Raw genomic sequence first — 22,968 nt, 5'->3', positions numbered from 1 at the left:
AATCAAAAGTAGAAAGATGATGATTGGAAATTGCTGTATACCATGCTTTTGTGTTCCGCTAGCTATGTATTCCTATCTGCTTTCCAGTGATTAAAATCTATTTTGATGAGAGCTAGACTTTTGATGAGATCAGATAAGACTATATTTGTGTTGGCTTTTCAAATAAGTGTGGTATTTTCTCTTTTTTTCTAGGATATTTTAATCAATTGTAGGAGAGCTGCCACTTCTGTAGCTATCTGCCCACCAATACCATATTATCTTGCAGTTGGCTGTTCTGATAGTTCAGTAAGAATATATGATCGGCGCATGCTTGGCACAAGAGCAACAGGTAGAATGGTGCTGGCATGACATTATGATATATATTACTTTTGAACACCATAGCTGAGGTATATGAGATGTGAACTTCCAAGGAATTTATGTAATGCAAAACATTTTCTCTACAGTGTTTGTTTATATTCATAGTAGCTCATAATATTCAGAGTACTACTGCTTTAAAAGGCTCTCAAAGTCTGTTAAGGTTGGTCTCAGTGTTTTCTTGCAATGTGGACTGAAAAGTATTGATATTCTAAAAGGTTTGTTTAAATTGGATTTGTGTATTATTTTATGCCTCACTGAGCAGGCTTTTCACTAATTTCCAAGCTAATCTTTGAACTTCACTGAAAATGCAACTTTCAGGTTTGAAGTAAGAGCTACTTAAAAGAGAGTATGGGGAGTCCTTGCTTAAGAACCGTTCGTTTAATGACAGTTCAAAGTTACAATGACCTCAGAAAAAGTGCTTTACAACCTGTACTTGCGCTTACAACTGTCACAGACCATCGCACCACCCCCCGTGGTCACATGATCATGATTTGCAACCTTTTTTACGACGGTCGTTAAGCGAATCACTGCAGTTGTTAAGAAAATCACATGGTTGTCAAGCGAATTCTGGCAAAAATGCCTATTGGGGAAGCTGGATTCGCTTAACAATCATGTGATTTGGTTAATGACCGTGGTGATTTGCTTAACAACCCATCGTAAAAATGGTCGTAAAATCAGGTCCGGTCACGTGGTGAGTCGCTTAATGGCCACCCCACTTAGCAACCAGTTTTCCAGTCCCTATTAAAGCAAAGACTATCTATAGCTCAAGAAGGAAATTGCATGTCTATCAGCAAAATGGTTCCATCTTTCTGTTTAATAGTTTAAATACTAAATATCATGATTATGATGATTTTGTAGTTAGGGCAGCATTAGAACAAACATCCGTTTTGTTTTGTTTTGTTTTGGGGTTTAGTTTTGTTTTGTTTTTTGCAGTCCCCTGAAATTTCTCTGACCATTGCTGAAAATTGATTCTATAGTTTCCTACCATTTTGAAATGGAAGACACATTAAACTCTAGTTTAAGCTCAGAAATAGGATTTATGTATTTAAATTTATGTTATCTATTTTAAAAATAATAACCTCCCCATTTTATTTATTAATTTATTACAAATTTTTATACCACTAAACTGACATGCACTGGCATGTCCAAATGAATGACCTGAAACTTTGGAAGGCAATATTTTGGAGGCCATGTTTGCAACCATGGCGTCAAAGATTGCAGTGTGCAAAATAATAATGTAATGGGGGTAGGGAGCTTGGATTTAGGGTTTGGGGGAGAATAGGATTGAAAGGGCATTCTGGAAGGTTATTAAGTTTGAGTGAGCATTTGGGGTTTTATTGATTGGTCTGGCTATCAACCAACTGTATTATAACCAATTGTATTATTACTTTTTACTGATCTTGATTTTATTTTATTGTACGCTGCCACTGATAGGAAAGAAATTTTGAACATGTCAGTTTTGCTTGCTCATCCATGACCGAGTCATGAACAAATGCAGTTTTATTGCAGACAGACCTGGGTTTTGTCAGTGGCAGCCTGAGGCTCAGGTCACCAGCAGTCCAGGCTCCCAAAATCATGAAGAAAGCTAGAAGAGGAGGCTTGAACTAAATTCCCTGAAACAGCTCACCCAGTGATCCTGATATATCTTCCCCTGGCCCATTCAAAACCTAAATTTTGTGCTCAACACAGCACAAAACCCTGTAAAAGTCAGCTACCCAGGCGTCCCCAATCTCAACTGTTGTCTTTGTTGTGTTTCTTGTAGGTGTTTGCCCTTGTGAGAAACTGCTTCTTTGGTCTAATAAAAAAAGGGTGTTTATGTTTCTTGCAAACTGCATATTTTTCAGTAAAAGTCTCTTCATTTCAGATGAACACTAGACAGATTTGGATATACTGTTTTGCATTTGAACAATGGAGAATGTTTTCAGCTGTTTTTTTTTTTTTTCATATAGGTAATTATGCAGGCAGGGGTACTACAGGATTGGTGGCACGTTTTGTTCCTCCTCATCTTAATAATAAATCCTGTAGGGTAACATCTCTCTGCTACAGTGAAGATGGACAAGAAATTCTTGTGAGCTATTCTTCAGACTACATTTACCTGTTTGATCCCAAGGATGATACAGCTAGAGAGCTTAAAGTTCCTTCTGCAGAAGAGCGAAGAGAAGAGGTAAGCATTCCATGGTGCTGTTTTTGATGTCAAGACAATTGGCTATAGTTAAAACAAATATTTTTCTTAAACTATAGTTGTTATATCAGTGTATTTTAGATAATATTTTAAAAAATAAAAATCTTTAATACATGATAAATGTTAGATAGAAGATAGTTTGGTTATAGATTCTGAGGTAATTCTATTAAGGTAAGCTTGTGAACAAAAATATCTGCTATAAGTTTATTTGATTTTTACTGATTGAGGAAAAAAGTTTCAGTATTAGAAGAGAACAAGTTTGTTTATTTAAGCATTTATATGGCTGCCCGACTCAGACCATGTAACTTTGGGCAGCATATGAGAAAAGATGCAAATAGATGTGCTGTTGTTTGTTTTTAAAATTCTGATGTTTCCTTTTTGAACTAAATATCTTAAATTTGGTACGAACAATTGCAACATCAAGTGATTCAACCTGTGCTGGAAATTCAGATACTGTAGTTTTGATTTAACTCAGGTAAGAAAGTTTACTGGCTGTATCAAGTATAATATTGTGTTAGCTATATTTTTTTACTCACATGAGTTTCCATTGCTTTTTGAAGATTTGCTATTATGCGATAGATCATTTTCATCCACAAATTCTCTTTATGCAGAAAGAGAAACAAACAAAGAAAATAAACAAAATGAAGCTATTATGCAATTTATGCTAGGATAGTCAATTTGCACCAAAGGTCTAAAAACATGCCAAACTTCCTACCAAAACTGCTTGAATTTTTCCATCAACGCCTCTTTCTGCTCTTACTCACACGTTTACCGTCATGTTGTACAGTTGTTCTAGTTGTGCATCCCATTTCCCACTTATTTCCATATCTGCAATAACTACTACTGTTACTATAGGGTCAAAATGGCTGTCAACATCTTGTCCAATCCCCATACCCAAAATGAGAAGGAAAAGGACCTCTCTAACACAAGAAAGTTGGGCATACTATATTGTGTGAAAGCTGGTAAATAAGCTTTTAACCTAGGCAACTCTACTGTGTGCAACGTAACAAAGAATGCTAACAAAAATTTTAATGTTGTGATGCATTCTGTCTTTGTCATGATACGCACATTAGAAATCTAGTTGTAGAAAACATGGAGAAAATGCTTTCACCGAATATAGAATTTGAGACAAGGAAGAAAACATGTTCGAGTAATGTAGTGCTTAAGAATGAGTCTCTGTATTTATGAGTACATTTGTCAGTGCATTTGGGTTACAAATCTGACACCATGCCCTGCAACCCCCTTTTTTCCTCCTGGTTCACAGGCCTGCTCTATATGAATTCACTTTATGCAGGGTTTTCAGGGAACATAGCCATAGCATAAAGCAATGGAAGCCTGCATTTGATAAATATTCATGTATAGGGCAGTAGTTATTTATAAACATATTGCTTGCTATTCGGAAAATGGCTAAAATGATTCATATCCATATCATCTTTATGTTTGACTATTGCAACATGCTGTCCTTGAGTCTACCTCTGCAGAACACCCGGAAATGCAGTGGGAACAGAATGCAGCTGCCCACTTGCTGATGGGTGAGAGCTGCTTTAGCAAGCACTGCATTGCAAGCATTGCATTGATATCAGTAGGTTTCTGAATGAAATTCAGAGTTTAGATCTTAACCTATAGAGCCCTACGTGGCTTGGCTGCTTTTTCCATCAGGAGCAAATAGGTTCTGTGGAACATTACTGAGTAGATATGTAAAAATGTTCCTATAGGGTACGTTGTGTCTTCTAAATAGAAAGCTAAAAGTTTTTAATGGCAAATTTTGAATAATTATCTGTAGCAAAAGGGGAACATTCACTAAATGAAATTGCATTCTTTTAAGTATCAGGCTCTCATGTATATATTCATTTCATCTATTTAAAATATTTTTGCTCCACTTTTTTGGGCCAAAGACTCTCAAGACAGATCACAATATAAATTAAAGTAGCTACTTAAGAAAATAAAATGGGAAGGGAAACATTGTCTCAAAGGATTAGCAATTGTATAAAATAGTTGGAAGACAAGGAGAAAACTAACAGAAAGGACAGTGGAACAATTTTTTGACAAGTTCCCTTAATGTTAGAAACAAAGGAGCTTTTAGGCATTGTAAATTAAAATAAGAAATAATTAATATCTTGAGATTTTAATACAGTTTGTGAAGTGGGCTGGGAATGATACGGCTACTTTAAAGAGGTGCCACACTTGAGAGTTCCCTTGAGTGCTAAAACACCTCTTCCAAATAACTTTCAAAGCATGCATAGCCCTAATGTATACAGATTTTTCTGTCTCTCCAATGCTTTTTAATTTTTGCTTGAATTAATAGATAAAATTCAATTAAATATCTTATAATTAAATATTCAGACGAGGGCATTAGGTCCAACCCCCTGCTCTTTGCAGGAGTCCAAATTAAAGCATCTTAGGCAGGTGGCTGTCTAGGCCCTGCTTGAACACATCCAATGAAAGAAAGCCAACCACCTCTCTAGGTAAATGGTTCCACTCTTCACCCTAACTTAAGCCCATAATTCTGGGTTCCTCAGTTCATCCTCCTAAGGTTTAGTTTCTAGTCCTCTGATCATCTTTACTGTTGTTTCCTGAACTTATTCCAATTGATTAGTCTAAAATTGCAATTTGATTAGGAATCATATTCTTTGAGTATGATTTTCAAGCCAGCTATGTATCCATTTAATTGTCATGCCAGTCAGCTTGTCACTGGGTTCTTTGTGAAAGGCTTTGCTGAAGTCAATTAGGTTTATGGCATGCCCAGAATCTATTAAGGAAGCTATCTGATCAGCAAATGAAATAAGATTAGTTTGGCAAGATTTGTTCTTAACAAACTCCTGCTGACATCTGCTAATTACCATATTGTTTTCAAGGTGCTTACAGATAAATTTATGTTTTGCTCTAGAATCTTCCCATGTATCATGTCAAACAGACTGCTCTGTAGTTTGCTAGAACCATCTTTTCTCCTGTTTTTGAAGATATGGATATTTTGCTCTTCTCCAGTCATCTAGCATATCCCCAGTTCTCCGGAATTTCTCAAAGATAATACATAAGGATTCCTTGAGTGTCCTAGGTACCGTTCATCTGGTCCTGAAGATTTAAACTTACTCAAAGTAAAGAGGTATTCCATGATCATATTTCAATGAATCAACCCTCAATTCAGCCCCTTCATCCTGCATTTCTCAATTTCCTGGTAGAACATATAGTGTTTTTGGTGAGAAGACTAGAGCAAAATAGGAATTTAATTTTTATTGGATGGCACCTTCCCTTCACTAAGCTGCTGGTATTCCAATTCTTTTCCTTTTATTTTGACCATCTAAAGAAGCCTTTTTGTTCTTGGCATCTTTTGCTAACTTCAGCTAATTCAGAGGCTTTGCTTTCCTCTCATTAGTTCTACAGTTCTGGGAAACCTGTCTGTATTCTTAGTTTCTGGACTGATTCTCTACTTTCTGTGTCTTGTTTTTATTTTTTAGATCTTCACTGTTTTATGAAGCCACATTGGCTTCTTTTGTTATCCTCCATTTTTTCCCCCCTTGTTGGAGTTATGTACAATTGTGCTTTCAGGAATTTCTGCCTGCACTGAAGTCCTTTCCCATTAGCTTCTCATGTCATGGAGTCCTATTTATCATTTCTTTAAGTTTATTAAAATCAAGAACTTCAGCATTACATGGTCATTTCCTGCTATTTCTGCTTTCTCAATCAAGTTTTCCCTGATTCCCACTCAACTATATTAGGATTTAATGTTAAATCAGCAATCCTTAAGAAGTTAACCTGACTGTTATTAAGTGTAAGGGTTGAGGTGGGAATGAGCAGTTCCCAAGCCAAGATGGCTGTTATGTAAACAAGCAACAACTGTTTAACAACTCTGTTAATCTGGAAAGGTGGGAGGAAGAAGTCACAAATATAAACAAGTTTACATCTTCTCCCTAGAAGTGGGCAATCAGCTGTTTGTACAGCTTCATTCTTGTCTTCATTTTAATCTAGCTGAACCTTGTTTGTGAATCTTCTGCCAATTGTCAAGCCAAGGATTCAAGCTAAACTGTGATGTTTCAGGAGATCTCTGATTTACTGCCAAGTCCAGGTCAGGAAGCCTGACATTAAGCCTAGTTCAAATTCCCTTTCTCCGAGATTAGAAGAAAAAGGCAGTGTCCTCTGGGTAGGAGGGAGACTGTGGGAAGAGGGCATATAATGCTGTAGCCAGCTCTCCATCTTTACCAGGCCTTAATCTAAATAATTCTACAGCTCACCCACTGTTCTCAAACACATAGCCAGTAACCTCTGTGCCTTATGGCAAACCTCTTTTGAACTTGAAGAAAGATTAAAAAACATCTTATGCTGTGGCATAGGTTTAGTCAACGTGGTCCTCTTTTGATGATTTAGAATATAATGCCATAAATCCCAACTGGCACAGTTAACAGTTGGGGATTCTGGGAGTAAAAAAAAAAATGAGTGCATCAGTTTGTCTATTCCTGGACCTGATACTAAAGAGAAAAAACTATTAAAAATCCCACTGGTCATTCTCAAGCTCTTACATGCATCTAAAGTAGTCCATAGATATAATGACAGTACTAGTTTTCTGACTTCCTTCCTAAACCAAATTATGGTTGCAAGTTTATCCATATTGATAAGAATAAGACTTGTAATTAAAGTGCAAGAATTTTAACTTTATCTCATATAATACTTCTGACTAAATATAACAAAATATTTGCATCTTTAATTTCCCTGCTTGTCTTTCTTTAGTTACGGCAGCCTCCTGTCAAACGTTTGCGGTTAAGAGGAGATTGGTCAGATACTGGACCTAGAGCAAGGCCAGAAAGTGAAAGAGAGAGAGATGGTAATATATTTGGATTTATATATTTGTCCTAATTTTTATTCAAACTTTGCTGGATTAATGTTGTATATACAGTGATGCTGTAATTTGAGACATGTTCCATCTGTAACTGTAGATAATGACCATGTTTAGACAGTTGTCCATGACTTCATAAACTATGGTATTTCAGGCCGTAGACAAATTGTTTCTCATTCTTCTCTTCTATCAAGCATCAGCTCTGATGCAGAAATGCTGGTTTGTGTTAAGCCAAAGTTCCCCATTATAATCAAATCAGGAAATTCTAGTGAGAAAATTCTAGTTTCTGAACTCTTCCAAATCTATTGTGATAGATTGGGAACCCACTGCAGCAGGTTTTTGTAGTCATTGCTGGGAGACTACAAGAAGGAAGGAGATGTAGCAAAACTTCTCCTCATACAACATAGCTAGCGCTATTGATCAGATTCAGCCCTTAGTGACAATATTGTCAAATGCTTAAGTCTTAACCTGTCTCCAGTGATAATGTATAATCTTTTCAAAGACATTCCAGCAGTAGCTTTAATTTCTTCAATCCACTTTATCCATTATCTTTTGCTTCTTCTGTTTCCTTCAACTTGTCGCCCATCTCCCATCACATTTCACATATGAGTTTTAGCTTGCTTATAATTCCCTCAAAAGAGCAGTCTTTATTTGGCCTTAGGAATCTATTGATTGGAGGTTCTCTTACAACTGTTTCCAGATCCATAATTCAAAATTATCTTTTCTCTTTCCCTTTCTCAATGTCCAGCTTTCAGAGCCATGTGTTATCACTGGAAATTGTAATGAAAATAGCATTACTTTAACTATTCTGATCTTTCTTCCTGGGATTAATCTCCTCTTTATATTTCCAGCAGATTTTCATTTTTTTTTAATCTATTCTTGAGCCCACCTATTGACCAATTTCACTTTCTCACCTTCAAGTGAAGTTCATAAAGCATATCAGTTGCTGTTACCTTTATCTTATTAATATTTAATTTTAAAACAGATTTCTCATGTTCTACTTTTATTTTCATAATGAGCCTAAGTCATCTTTACTTTCAGTTAATATGGGTTGTGCTAACTGTCTGCATATACCAATTTGTTAATGTTACAAGTTTCTATTCATATTTCAGCTGTCATCTCTTCCTGTTCTGTCTTTCTGATAATATATTCATACGATAAACAGACAATATGCATCCTTGTCTCATTCTGTTTCCTATTCTGAGCTACTCTGTTTCTCCACTTTCAGTTCTTACAGTAGCTTCTTGTTCATTGTAAATACTCCTCAGGAAAATAATGTTCTGGCACATCCATTAGCTTTAATGTATTTCACCTTCTGAATAATCAATAAAGCAAAGATAAACAACCTCCTTATGTTCTGTTGCTCTCTTCATTGTCTTTCCTATGTTAAGTACCTGATCTTATATCCTGTGCCTTTTCAGAAATCTGCCTGTTAATTTGACATTTTTCTCTCCATATATGGCTCTATTCTTCTTTATAATATATTAAGTGAAAGTTTGTGTGAGGGATTAGTGCTGTGGTTTGGTAATTTGAATATTCTGTTACATCCTCAGTATAGATATATACACCAACTAATCTTTTCTAAATTCTAAGATAGATAGTCTTGTTTCATATTTGTGGACATACAAGTCAGGTCCAGAAATATTGGGACATCAACACAATTCTAACATCTTTGGCTCTATACACCACCACAATGGATTTGGAATAAAACAAACACAATGTGTGTTAACTGCAGAATGTCAGCTTTAATTTGAGGGTATGTACATCCAACTCAGGTGAACGGTGTAGGAATTACAACAGTTTGCATATGTGCCTCCCACTTGTTAAGGGACCAAAAGTAATGGGACAATTGGCTTCTCAGCTGTTCCATGGCCAGGTGTGTGATATCCCCTCAGTACCCCAATTACAATGTGCAGATAAAAGTCCCAGAGTTCATTTCAAGTGTGCTATTTGCATTTGGAATCTGTTGCTGTCAACTCTCAAGATGAGATCCAAAGAGCTGTCACTATCAGTGAAGCAAGCCATCATTAGGCTGAAGAAACAAAACAAACCCATCAGAGAGATACCAAGAACATTAGGCGTGGCCAAAACAACTGTTTGGAACATTCTCAAAAAGAAGGAACGCACCGGTGAGCTCAGCAACACCAAAAGACCCGGGAGACAACGGAAAACAACTGTGGTGGATGACCGAAGAATTCGTTCCCTGGTGAAGAAAACACCCTTCACAACAGTTGGCCAGATCAAGAACACTCTCCAGGAGGTAGGTGTATGTGTGTCAAAGTCAACAATCAAAAGAAGACTTCACCAGAGTGAATACAGAGGGTTCACCACAAGATGTAAACCATTGGTGAGCCTCAAAAACAGAAAGGCCAGATTAGAGTTTGCCAAACGACATCTAAAAAAGCCTTCACAGTTCTGGAACAACATCCTATGGACAGATGAGACCAAGATCAACTTGTACCAGAGTGATGGGAAGAGAAGAGTATGGAGAAGGAAAGGAACTGCTCATGATCCTAAGCATACCACCTCATCAGTGAAGCATGGTGGTGGTAGTGTCATGGCGTGGGCATGTATGGCTGCCAATGGAACTGGTTCTCTTGTATTTATTGATGATGTGACTGCTGACAAAAGCAGCAGGATGAATTCTGCAGTGTTTCGGGCAATATTATCTGCTCACATTCAGCCAAATGCTGCAGAACTCATTGGACGGCGCTTCACAGTACAGATGGACAATGACCCAAAGCATACTGCAAAAGCAACCAAAGAGTGTTTGAAGGGACAGAAGTGGAGTGTTATGCAATGGCCAAGTCAATCACCTGACCTGAATCCCATTGAGCATGCATTTCACTTGCTGAAGACAAAACTGAAGGGAAAATGCCCCAAGAACAAGCAGGAACTGAAGACAGTTGCAGTAGAGGCCTGGCAGAGCATCACCAGGGATGAAACCCAGCGTCTGGTGATGTCTATGCGTTCCAGGCTTCAGGCTGTGATTGACTGCAACGGATTTGCAACCAAGTATTAAAAAGGGAAAGTTTGATGTATGATTATTATTCTGTCCCATTACTTTTGGTCCCTTAACAAGTGGGAGGCACATATGCAAACTGTTGTAATTCCTACACTGTTCACCTGAGTTGGATGTACATACCCTCAAATTAAAGCTGACAGTCTGTAGTTAATGCACACTGTGTTTGTTTCATTCCAAATCCATTGTGGTGGTATATAGAGCCAAAGATGTTAGAATTGTGTCGATGTCCCAATATTTCTGGACCTGACTGTAGAAGTGTTTAACTGCCTGTTCTCTGTGGCTTTAAATAGTATTTCATCTGTGCCTGGTACTTTCCTATTTGACAATTGGTGTATTGCCTGTCATAAGTCGTCTTTCTATCAGTTCTTGAATATATTCTCCTTCTACAAATGTTTCTGACATTCTAAAATCTTGTTTGTTTAGAGTTTCAGAATAGTATTTATATTTTCCTTTAATACAATTTCCTCAGTTACATATTTTCTATAATTATGCTTAAATATTCCTACTTTTCCTGTAGATTTTCCTGTGATTTCTCTGATCTTCTTAAAAAGATCTCTCCTTTTCCTTTTAATGTTACATTCTTCTGTTGGTCAACACTCTTGATTGAGATACCTTTCCTTATTCACCCTTGCTTGTTGAAAATTGTCATTCAGTAATACACCCTTTATGATGCCCAAGGTTTTCATCCTCGATCTTTTACTGGATGTTGCAATAGCTTGTTCTGAAAACCACTTGGATCTTTTCATCTTTGAAATTTTGGGAATCTATTTTCACTTTGTTTTTCACAATGTCTCTTCATTCTTAGCTCCTCAGATTCGCTTTCACTTAAATTAAGTATACAGGTAGTCCTCGCTTAATGACCACAATAGAAACTGGAAAAATTGTTGTTAAGTGGGGTGTTGTTAAGTGAGGTATCATGTGACTGCATCCGATTTTACAACATTTTTTGTGGTTAAGCAAATCATCATGGTCGTTAAGTGAAATAAGTGGTTCCCCATTGATTTTGCTTGCTGGAAGCCAGCTGGGAAGGTCGCAAATGGTAATCCTGTGACCATGGGATGCTGCAGCTGTTGAAAGTGAAAACTGGTTGCCAGGCACACGGATCACAATCATGTGACCAGTCGTAAGTGCAAGGACCAGTCGTAAGCTTTTTTTATGTATTGTCGTAACTTTGAACAGTCATTAAACAGATGATCATTTAGCAAGGACTAACTGTACTGTGACTTTGCTCTTATACAGTGCATTGCTCTTATACAGTAGTCTGACAATATGTCCTCCAGATTGATTTTGTAAGTTTAATGCATATATTTGATACCAAGAATTCATGGTCTCTTCCACAGTTTGCACCTGATAGTGGCCTGGTTGACTGAATTGCATTTCTTATCATCTGTTTCCTATCACAAAGTCAATTTGATTCCACTGCTGTGCATCTCCTGATGTGATTGTGGAGAGTCTTCATTTCTGTTCTTTGTTGATATTATTATGTTAATTCAGTTAAAAACTTTCAGTGATTCCAATTCTTTCATTTCTCCAATCTTTGTATTCAAGTCACCCCCAGTTAAATAATATTATGTCTTTTTTAGTATTGTTTTTAGCATCCCTTGCAATTGGCCATCAAAGTCCTCACTGTCTTTCTTAACTGCAGGTGTAGCAATACATTCACTTGCATGATGCTGATGTTCATTGGTATATATTCATTCTAATAGATCCTGTAATTTATTGAGTTACAGTCAAGGATATATTTAGCAAAGTTCTTTTTGAATATCATTGCCATTTTTCTTCTACATGGTCTTATGTCACAAATTATATAATTATCTGATTTGAAGTTGACTTCTCTCATATCTGCAGAGCTTGGCCTTATCACCACTGTGGATTACCCTTAATTTTGCCCCTCCACTTTTGGCCTTTGATTTCCCACATCCTTTCAGATTCTTCTGCAAAGTCCTTCAGGAGAAAAAGTAAAGAGAATTTCTTTTGTGCAAGAGGGTGTCAGTTTAAATAATATTGGATTTTACCTCAAGTGATCACAGTACAGATAGTCCTCAACTTACAACCATGCGTTCAGCGACTGAAGTTACAATGATGCTGAAAAAATGGACTTATAACTGGTCCCTGACGTTAAGGCCATTGCAGTGCCCCCGCAGTCATGTGATCAAAATTTGGGTGCTTGGCAGCGCGCCTGCACTTATGACCGCAGGGGTGCTTCAACTCCCCCCCCCACACCTATCTTCTCCCCCATCTCTGCCCTTTTGGCCACCCTGCATTCTGCCGCCTACTCCTGCTGCCCACAGCTGACCTTTGCATCTTCTTCCTGCTGCTGGCCTGGTATCCAGGTGCTGGGCAATGGTGCAGTCGCGGGATGCATGTGGTGAGCATGGCAGGGAGGCAGAGCCTTGTCTGCTGAAGGGAGCTTGCCAGGCCTGGCCGGGGAGGAGGCAGTAGGATGGCAAGGCATGGCAGTCTCTGTTGCTGGGCGAGGCAGGAGAACCAGCAGCAGCTCCCCAGGCAAAGGTGGAGGCTGTGTGGGAGGCACTGTTTGGGGTAGCAGTAGAACTGGAGGGACATGGGCTCATGTTGGAAGCACTTCTGGAAAATGGACTTGTGGACACCCACTCACAAAGGCGCGTGCCTGGGATTCCTTCATTTTTATGAGGCTACTGTCAGGTTCAGCCCAAGAAGCTCCACGGGACGGTTCTGGAATTGCTCAGTTACTTTATTAGCTTACATCTGCTAGACAGAATCTTGCCAGACTAACTCTAACTCCCAAAGTCTGCAACTAAACACTATGAATTCCTTAGGGTGATGCCAGTCTCATCCTCTTAGCTTTCACTTAGGCTGCAGGCTGAGGAGATGCTTGAGCTTCTTCTCCCCATGACCTTGGATCTCCTCACCCAAGTCCTCCATCACATCTACCCACTCCACAACCACCCTGACCAATGGGAATGCAAGCCACATGATGGTGGGGAGGGCTCAGCCAATCAGAAAAAGACCTTAAAAGTTTAATGGCCAGCTGGCCAAGTCTAATCCACCAGGGGACAAAACAGTTGGCAAAACTTGCGGGGCAGGGGGAATGCCCTACCTGTAGGCGGGCACGCGAAATACTCTAACCAATCAGGAGAGCATCATGCAACACCAGCCAATCAAGGAGAGGCATGCAAGAACTCTCCCCAACCCCGCTGCTTGTTTATCCATGTGGGAGTGACCGGTGGATAAATGTTCGAGTTGGACTTTGCAGAAAAGAAAACCGAATGCAAAATCTCTGCACCAGCCCTGCACTCTCTTTTGTGTTTTGTATCTCTTTGTTCCCTCTAGAAAAAGCTCAGTTTTTTCTTTGCAAATACCGACTAGGAAAAGCACGCAAGGATTGAGTGGTGAAGACTGGGAAAGTGTTCAGTCATGGTGGATTTGTGATATAGACTTATTCCTGCTCCTCATTCAGACAAGCACGCTAACTAAAAAGTGCACCTATGTCTTTTTGCTTACTTTGCCCATTCCAGAAAGCCTCACAAACAGCCAGCAGCTTTGTAAAAATGAAAGAATCAGCTACACTAGCAGCCCCGGAGGGCAGGGTGTAAGGTTAGGCTTTTAAGCCTTGATTGAGGCAGAGGGCCGCCCACTGCCTTGGTAGGCCATGCTTGTGGCTCAGGGACCCATCTGCCACCACCAGGTCCTGAAGGGCCGCTGGGCTCAGACACAGTGCAAGAGGAGCCTGCCTGCTTAGGTATCCCAGCACCGGCAGCACCTGGGCACCTTTGTGAATGGGCATCCCTGCAGGCCTGTTTTCCAGGAGTGGTTTCAACACAGGCCTGCATCCCTCAGCTCCCTCCAGTTCGGTGGAACATCATCATCCCCCCTGGAACTTAGATTGGCCGTAACCCTCCTGGCCTTTAGGAAGGCCCTGAAGACATGGCTCTGCTGCCATGCCTGGGGTCTGGCAGTGGTGGGGAGCTGTGTTAAGCTGATGTAAGGATGGATTCTGCTGCTGATCATGATAATTATATTTGTTTTTAAATGATTATTGATTGTCTTATATGTTAGTATATTGTTTTTTTAACTTGCTTTTATTGGATTTTTGTTTTTGTTGTTGTTTTTGCCTGTTGTGAGCTGCCCAGAGTCACCTAGATGAGATGGATGGCCATACAAATTGAAATAATAATAATGATGGTAATAAAATACAAAAAAGTAATAAAACACAAAATATAAAAAATAAATATCACTTATGTTTTCATTCTTTCATTTTTCAGAGATGTAAATATACATGATCGCAGGTAGTAAAACCAAAAGTACAGTAAAAACATTAATATCACTGTTTATACATAGGTGAACAGAGTCCTAATGTTTCATTAATGCAAAGAATGTCTGACATGTTATCAAGATGGTTTGAAGAAGCAAGTGAAGTTGCACAGAGCAACAGAGGAAGAGGACGGTCTCGATCTAGAGGTAAATGCTTTTAATAGCCCTCACAATTAAGTGACTATAACAGGTGTATTTAATCCAAAATATACTGATATTTTAAGGTTGCTATCTCAAGTCAAGAATAAGTTTGACAAGAACAATTTTTTTTCTGATTAATCTTACCTTATTTTTTGATTGGGTAACTGATTGTAGGAGTGCTGTAGAAATAAAATATTTTTACTTCAGCAAAACCGGAGAAATTCCCCATAGCATGCTGAGATAGTAAAATGTTGGCTGGATAGCATGACACTTAAATGAAAATTGTTGACTCAAAATTGGCTCAAATAACACTTTGATTGTTCACTAATGGTTCCTCATTAAATTAAAGAGAAATATCAAGTTGTTACTATAGGGATCAATTCTGGATCTGAATCGTTACTTATTTCAATAAAGAGGAGGGAAGATGCTTATCATACTTGCAGATGATATAAGTAGTTTATATTGTAGAAGACAGAAAATTCAAAATGATTTTCGTAGAAATGAGCTGAGAGTTACAACATCAAATTTAACAGAGACAAATGCAAAAATCTTCATTTAATAAACAAAAATCGAATGTCTAGGCATAGGATGGATGTTACCTGGCTTCGTATTTATAAAAAACATCTTGGAATAGTTGAGGCCCTACTCAGTATGAACCAACATTGTGAAGTGGCTGCAAAAACAGCGAATTGTATATCAGCAGAAGCATAATTTCCAAATCCACCTTCTCCTACTCTGGTCAGTGGTCACCTCAAATACTTTGTCCAGTTCTGGGCAATAATTTCAAAGAAGTGCAGCAAAAGTGATCAGGGGGCTAGAAACTCAGCCCTACAAAGAGAGATCAAAGATGATGGGTATATGTAGGTTTGAGAAGATACAGTGAAAAAGGGAAATGATACCACTCTTCAAATATCTGAAAAGTTGTCACGTAGAAGAACATCTTAGTACATGTTTTTTCTCATTCAGACTGCAGGATGTGCAATAATGGATTTAAGTTACCGAAAGGTATAGAGTCAGTCTGGAATTGGGCAATCCTGAAATCAAACAAACAGACAAATAAATATTAGGAAAAATGTCTTAACAGCAAGATTAGTTTGACAGTGGAACTAATGACCAAAAAAAGTGGGGGCTCCTCTTCATTGGAAGTGTTCAAGCAGAGGGTAGACAGTATCTGTATGGTTTCATTGGCATCTTGCATTGAGCAGGAGTTGGACTTGATGGTCTAAATAGTCCCTTCCAAATTTATTATTCTAAATGTCACACATTTGTTTAATGTACTCTGTTGAAAGTTGAAAATATTAATATGTTATTGTGTTGAAAGTATTAATATGTTATTGTGCTGAATAAATAACATAAACTGAGAATCTTTTTAGAAGAAAAAACGAGCAAAGTTAAATTGATGCTTTTCTTCAAAGGTGGAACAAGTAGATCAGATGTCTCTACCCCAGGAAGTGTCTTGCCAGGTGCTGAAACAGAAACTTCAATGGAAGTAGATGGTCCTGAACAATTGCAGTCATCATCATCTACAGTGTCAGCTCAGGCTCCCTCAACATCTTCATCAACAGAAAGTCCTCCTTCTACTTCTTTACTCTCCTCTCCTGACAATGAACAAAGACCTTTCCCGGAAACACCTGCACCTCCTACACTCCATCAGTCTGGTATGCTAGTTTCCTTGTTCAAACACCTTATGTATTTAATCTGTATCGGGACTTTGGAATATATATTTATTATACCAGTATTCAGTGTAGTCATATATTTGGTTATGAAGGAACACATATGCTCACGTTTAGTGACCTGCAGTTATGAAATCTGCTGTTACATTAATTGACTTTTTATTCAAAGTTTTACTAGGCTGAAGTGTGGGGATAATTTGTTACAAACAGTCTGTTGCTCCTTTCCTCCAAAAAGATATGTCTTGAAATGTTTAGCTCTACTTCCTACCCCAAGAACAGTTTTTCACCTTTATAATATATGTTGAAGATTATAGGAGAACTGAATTGTTTTATGTTCCCAGATTTTCATTGGCAGAGCTTGTTTTAAAATTCATTCAACTGTAGTTAGGTTATAAACATTTTTGAATCCATAATGCTAATATGTAAAATATGCAGTAACTCTGTTTTACAACTTAAATTAGCAATAATTAATGTGGAGATGCTTTTAGCAGAGAAAATGGATAGGATCTGTACAACTACTTTATATTTATTTGCTCGACCACCTTTCCCAAGAATTACTATGTATATTGAATGTAAGACACTGTTGCCCTTTCAAAAAAGAGGGTTTCCCCCCCAAAAAAGCTGTTTATTACACAAAATGGAAACTTATCATTTAAGAAACATGAGCATAAATGCTGTTTTGGTCTGTAGAACTAGTTGTGCGAATCTTTAGGTTCTGACTATATGTTATTTCTATTAAGAAACCAACCAATTACTGTCTCTTAATTGTTCTGTTGTTTATTGTGCTAATCATTTGTAGGCAAGAATTAGACTTACATTACAATAGACATTTTTTTAATTGAACATACATCTTGTGCCACATCTGCACTGTGTTCATGCAACTTAGTGAGCTGGCTGTTACAATATAGTAGAAAGTACTTCATTGGTTATGTTGCTTGCTACCTGGCTTTTCTACCTGTAGTTATACGTCAGCTAATCCATATGAAGATTTCTATAACCTGCAGCAGTAGAAGATAGTTGAAATTCTGTATCAGAAACAGTGACCGCAGCAGTTCTAGCACCCTTTAAAAGTTGAGTGTTGTATATGTTGGAATTCTTACTACTGTCCTGTAGAGGGAATTTTTGTGAGTTGATTGGAAACTGAGATACAGCCTAGCTTCCATTCTCACTCTGTTGTCATTAGAATACATGCAGTATTTTTAGCATTTCAGTAATTTAGATGGATGTAAACAACAACAACACTTAAACACCAGAAATAAAATTTCATCTTTATTAAGGATTGTCATTAGGATGGGAAAGAACTGAGGGGTTAGTAAATTGAAATACTTTTGGGCATCAAGCTTCAAAACAGTTATGACTCATAGAAAGCTTCACACATTATATACTGTTTTATATTGTCATTTCATTGTTTAATTTTAATTGTGGTTTAGGAGGATTTAATTGCAAATTCTATCAAATTATTGTTAGCCATTTTCTTGGAAAGATGGCATAAAATTCCTTTACATTCACACAGAGAATCTCTGCATAGGATCAATTGTACCAATATGTTTTGAAGCTGTTATGTACTGGGTAGGCAAAATGAAATCTATGAAAATAGCTTTGGCTTCATGTATTAAGCCCTGCAGTTCTGGGAATGAGACTGAAAAAATTTTAAATTGATTTTATGCTTGGCATGTAGCATCAGTTGCATGTTTGGAGATGTACCATAAATGCTACTATATCCATAGCAAATGTGATTCCTGCATTAAATATGAAGCATTTTTCAGTAAAAATGACTGAGCTGCATTAGATAAAAAGACTCTGTAAAGATTAACACACCCCATAAAAACTGCTTTAATATTTCCACTTTTTCAAATAAGCTCCATCCTCTTATAGCTTATGCTTATGAATCAATCCACTTGCTCACCACTATTCCAGAAGTAAAGACATTTCATTTTTAGCAATTGAGCATGAAGTGTAAGGTTAAATTTTTGGGGGACTGAAACCATAACAGGCTTAATCTACCATAATGTTAAATCCAGTGCCAGCTGTTATTGAAGAATCTGTTTTCATATCATCCTGGAAAATGCTCCTCTCAGGTGTTATTAGGATAACTTGAAAAACACCTCATCTCAAATGGCAAACTGAAGGGCTTATACCACCAACTCAGTGGAATTTTGGGTTGCTTTTGTTTGAAATGGTAATTCCCAAGTAATGCCCCACATATGCTTTTGAAACAGCTGTTCCCCTCAGGTTCAAAAGCAGTATGGTGTGCTCTATTAGTTCTTAGGAAAAAAATCTAATAACTTGTTGGACACAGCAAACTACTTGGAAGACTTTTATTCAAAGGAACAATATTGAATATCAGTATAAAAGTGTTACTGTATATTTCCAAATGAAGTATAGAAGAATTGGGTTTAGATGTAAAACTTATTTATCAATTGTAGATTTTTCTCAGATGTTACTTTATATGTTTACACATAGAACTAAATATGTGCTTGCTCACCTATGGAATTCCTATGGATGAATATCAGTTTTGTAAATGTGTGATTCCTATAGAGTTAAATAGCTGTCTTTGTGAGAAAATTATTCCACTGACCTTTATTCAGCTAAGTTAAATTGAATGTTTTTCTGTCCTGGACAATTAGCATCTTACTGTTTCTGTTGGCATTGTGAGGTGAACTACATTTAGTAATTAGAATGCAGTTTATATTTAATTTATTGTGCAATCTTATCACAATAAAATTCTAACATATGTTCCTTTGCCAGGCTATCGTGTTTTAAGACATCTCACAAAAAACAATATCTTCCAAATAAAAAGTGAAGTCTTCCTCAAGTAGAACTCAATTTCTAGGGACTTCAGGAGATACCCATTTTGTTTTCCTGGCAACAGTGTGGAAGTGGCTTGCCATTCCCCCCCCCCCCCAAGTCTAGTATAGGCCTGAGATTTCTCAGTCATCTCCCATCCAAGTATTGACTAGGTCTAATCTTGATTACCTTTTGGAGATGGTTTGATGGTGCCACTTAAGTGGACATCTTCTATGTACCTTTGAGCAATTAGCTAAAAAATTCACTGTGTTGTGGCTGTTACAGCCAAACACTTTTTAAAGGATATGTAGCCAGAAAACAAATCAGTTATATATTTAAACAAGTCTGATGTATGCTAGTCTAATTCTCCTTCAAATTGTAATGCTTTAAATATTTAAATTGGATTGTTACTAAGAGGTACTGGCTATAAGAGAAAAATTTGTTGCAGTAGTTGTCACTGTTTTGTTTAGTACAAGTGGTCTTGAATGTTTAATCCTGTTTTTCCTGCTCTTATTTTTAGTCCGTATTTTCAGAAATTGTTATGTAATTGGTTCAGGAAAATAATAGCTAAGTCTGAAAATAAAGCAATGCATTATTGTGCTCTGAATTAGATAGTGTTAATTTGTTACAGAAAATCTACTGTTTTGGTAGTTTTATGTTTTTCACTTTTTCAAGAATGTACTATCACATGAAAACACTGGAAGGTATCAAATGGTGATCGTTTCACTTCTGCAAATTGAGCACTAAAATGTTTTGACTAGCCCTGTCGCTCCTGGGTGACTACTGCTGAGTATTGGGAAACTTTTGATGTGCTGTGGTTGGCTAGGCTAGAGAAGTAATTTGTTACATCCAGCATAGCAGTTGCCTAATCTAACTATTTTTATCATAAAAACAAAAATTATGACACATGTTTATATGTTAGGGTATGCATGGATCGTCATACTTCAGTTTTGTTCTTTATTGGCAGAAGGATCAAATCCCAAACTTGAAAACTGACTTCTAAGCAAAAACTACTCATTTCAGCATTAAACATGAAGACAGCTTTTATTGTGCTTCATCACATTCACATTAAATAGGACACATAACTACACTTTATATTGTAATTTAAAACCTGGTATTTTGATGGCAACTTTGATTGTCAGGCTTCAGTTTTGTCCACATACTACATTGAGCTTTTAATTCAAATGAATATTGTTAGAGTAGAAACAGTCATTTGGGTCGGAGTTGTGTAGGAAATCATCATGTATATATGTTCTGCATCATCATGGTTGTTTTTTCATTTTTCAGAACTTAATTACTTAAGCAATTGAGCTAGTAGATCTAAGAAAGATATATAATGAACATAATTCTCATACTTTAGAAAAAATAATAAACCAAATAAAACACATTTTATTCCTGTGCAGAGTATCAATAGTCTGCTTTTAAAAATGAAATGTGATGCTTTTATTCTCTACATAATACCTATTACCTTGCTCTTTAGTCATTATATTCCTTTTATCTTATGTTCTATGCCTGTTTCTTTTTACATCCTTTTTTCCTGTCAGAATTATTGGCGCCTGAGTTAGCTATACTCCGTAGGGGCTTGCAGCGGCTGAGGCTTAAGAAGGCTGAACAGCAGAGACAGCGAGAGCTAGCGGAGGGTTCAGCACAGCAGTCCTCCAGCTCTGATCAGTCTTCCCCTAAGGGATCCTCACAGGACCCTCAGCCTACAGGTTGTCATTTGTCAAGGTTTATTAAGCAGCTAATGTAGTTATGTAGTTTGTGCTGCTGTTGTTTGCTCAGACGCTTTCCCTCAGGATCAAATAGCGTATGCAGTTGCTGCTTGCCTGTTGCATTTGGTGGTATTTATCATCACATTGTTACTGACTAATACTTGGCTGTATTGTTCTTTACCTCTGTAACACATTTTAGTTAAGGATATGTCATGTCTGGATAAAATCTGATTTTTTAAAAAAAATATTCCAGGCCCTTCTGCTCCAACCTGAGGAATTGATTAATTGTAGTGGCAGTGTTTAACTAGGTTTAGTTAAACTTAGTTAAGTATTCCCTGGAATGGGAATCCAAGAGAAGATATCTCACTTCATTTCTGCTAAAACTGCAAAACTAGCCTTTGAGATCATCAAGAATGATGTATGATTTTCTAAGATTGTTGTTTGGGCATCTGGTCTGGGGCTGTTCATGGTAAGGCTTCACACCAGGAAAATTCCCCTAGGTTTTTTGTTTGTTTGTTTTTTGTTTTGCCATTGTGATTTGTAACAGTGTAGGGTTTATGCATTCTTGACTTTGTGTACTTTTATTGGAACACAACTCAGTTTCAGGTAAATAACAATCTAAGGTTTCCTATTTTGAAGAAGCAAAAAAATTTTTTGATCAAAGTCATAAACTCATCTTTCAGTTAAGTTACATTTTCATTTAACTCACAAATTACTAAAATTTATCTGACGTGTTAAAAACTGATGCATGGTAAAGATAAGTTTGGCAGTTGTGCTCTTCATGGTTTGTACTTTTTATTAATTGGTGTTGCTAATCCTTGTAAATAAATACAATAAAAATTCACAAAGCATAATGGCTTGTTTGAAGTGAACTTGAGAAAGAAATTCCATGTTACTTATATGACCACTGATCTCAGAACAAACAGAAAATCTTGTTTATGCTTTAACATATGATACTAAGCTTTCACCTTTCAGTATCTTACATCATATTTCATGAAGAATAAGCTTCCAATCTACTGGCAGAATGGAGCCTCAAAATATTTCAAGTCAGTCCCTTTTTTCATTGAAAGAACAACATAGAGTGACTGCTCCACACATGGAAATGAATTGCCTTTTAGGGCTTGAATATAGAGGAGGACCCTCCTTTGACAACCTTCACTGCCCCTGAGATAATCCATTTCTCAATCCAGAGTTCCCCATTCTGCTATATATATAAAATTCATAGCATGAAGACTTCATAAGCTACATTCTTCAGCTATGCAAGAAGACTCAACTCACGCTATACAAGAAAAGAATGGCAAATACCCTGCCACATTCTGTGGGAAAGGGATGAGCTGATGTCTTGAGCCAAGCCTACTTGTGCGTGCTTTTAGGCATGTAGTCGAAGGTACTACATACGACTGTGTTGTTCTACAGTTCACTGAACATCTGTAGGTTTTGATACAGCAGTAAATGGACATAGCCATGAAGTATGATCCTGTATGTCAACTCAGAAGTACTAAATTATATGGTGTTTGCTTCTTTGTAAGTAGGTATGTGCAAAATGTGTCAGTCCAGAAATATGAGAATTTTTTACATCCCTATTTTTAAATATGTTTAGGATTTCAGCCTTAATTGCCCTTTTTTCAAATTATTCTGAATTAGCTGTCATAGTTTTTGTATCGTATTGACTTCATTTTCTTAGGTATCTTATTTAGCAGCAGGACAGTTTTATTCCTGTAGTCATGACAATACTATGATTTAAGTGAATTTAAATAGGAAAAAAAAAGACATTACAGCCTGTCTTTAGTGTTTTTAACCAACATCTGTTCCTCTAAAATTATGATTTGCATTCAATATTAGGCAAAACCTTGGTTATACTTTCTTGTCAGGCTGGAGTTCTAATGTAAAAGATCATTATTTGGGGGGCAGGAAAACAAGGAAGAGTAGTTTATGATACCTTGCAAGGACTCATGGTATAAAGAGATATC

At 37.2% G+C, this 22,968-nt stretch overlaps 1 protein-coding gene across 5 annotated transcripts in view; it reads left to right on the top strand.

Moving 5' to 3' along the window:
• DCAF6 (DDB1 and CUL4 associated factor 6) overlaps positions 1 to 22,968 on the top strand; it is a 59,341-nt gene that overhangs the window by 16,249 nt on the left and 20,124 nt on the right. For 3 of the 5 annotated variants that reach the window (XM_007434238.4, XM_007434237.4, XM_088144524.1), the window contains 6 exons: positions 193 to 328; positions 2,307 to 2,521; positions 7,262 to 7,355; positions 14,713 to 14,832; positions 16,242 to 16,484; positions 20,831 to 20,998. In XM_007434238.4, the coding sequence (XP_007434300.1) occupies positions 193 to 328; positions 2,307 to 2,521; positions 7,262 to 7,355; positions 14,713 to 14,832; positions 16,242 to 16,484; positions 20,831 to 20,998 (976 nt within the window). The remainder of the gene's footprint in view (positions 1 to 192; positions 329 to 2,306; positions 2,522 to 7,261; positions 7,356 to 14,712; positions 14,833 to 16,241; positions 16,485 to 20,830; positions 20,999 to 22,968) is intronic. The other 2 variants (XM_007434240.4, XM_007434239.4) reach the window with 1 other exon arrangement.

Source organism: Python bivittatus, unplaced genomic scaffold, assembly GCF_059951505.1.
Source record: "Python bivittatus isolate LINGU-HERP-01145 unplaced genomic scaffold, Pbiv_v1 ctg000350_np1212, whole genome shotgun sequence".
NCBI lineage: Eukaryota > Metazoa > Chordata > Lepidosauria > Squamata > Pythonidae > Python > Python bivittatus.
This window is presented reverse-complemented; position numbering and strand designations above follow the sequence as displayed.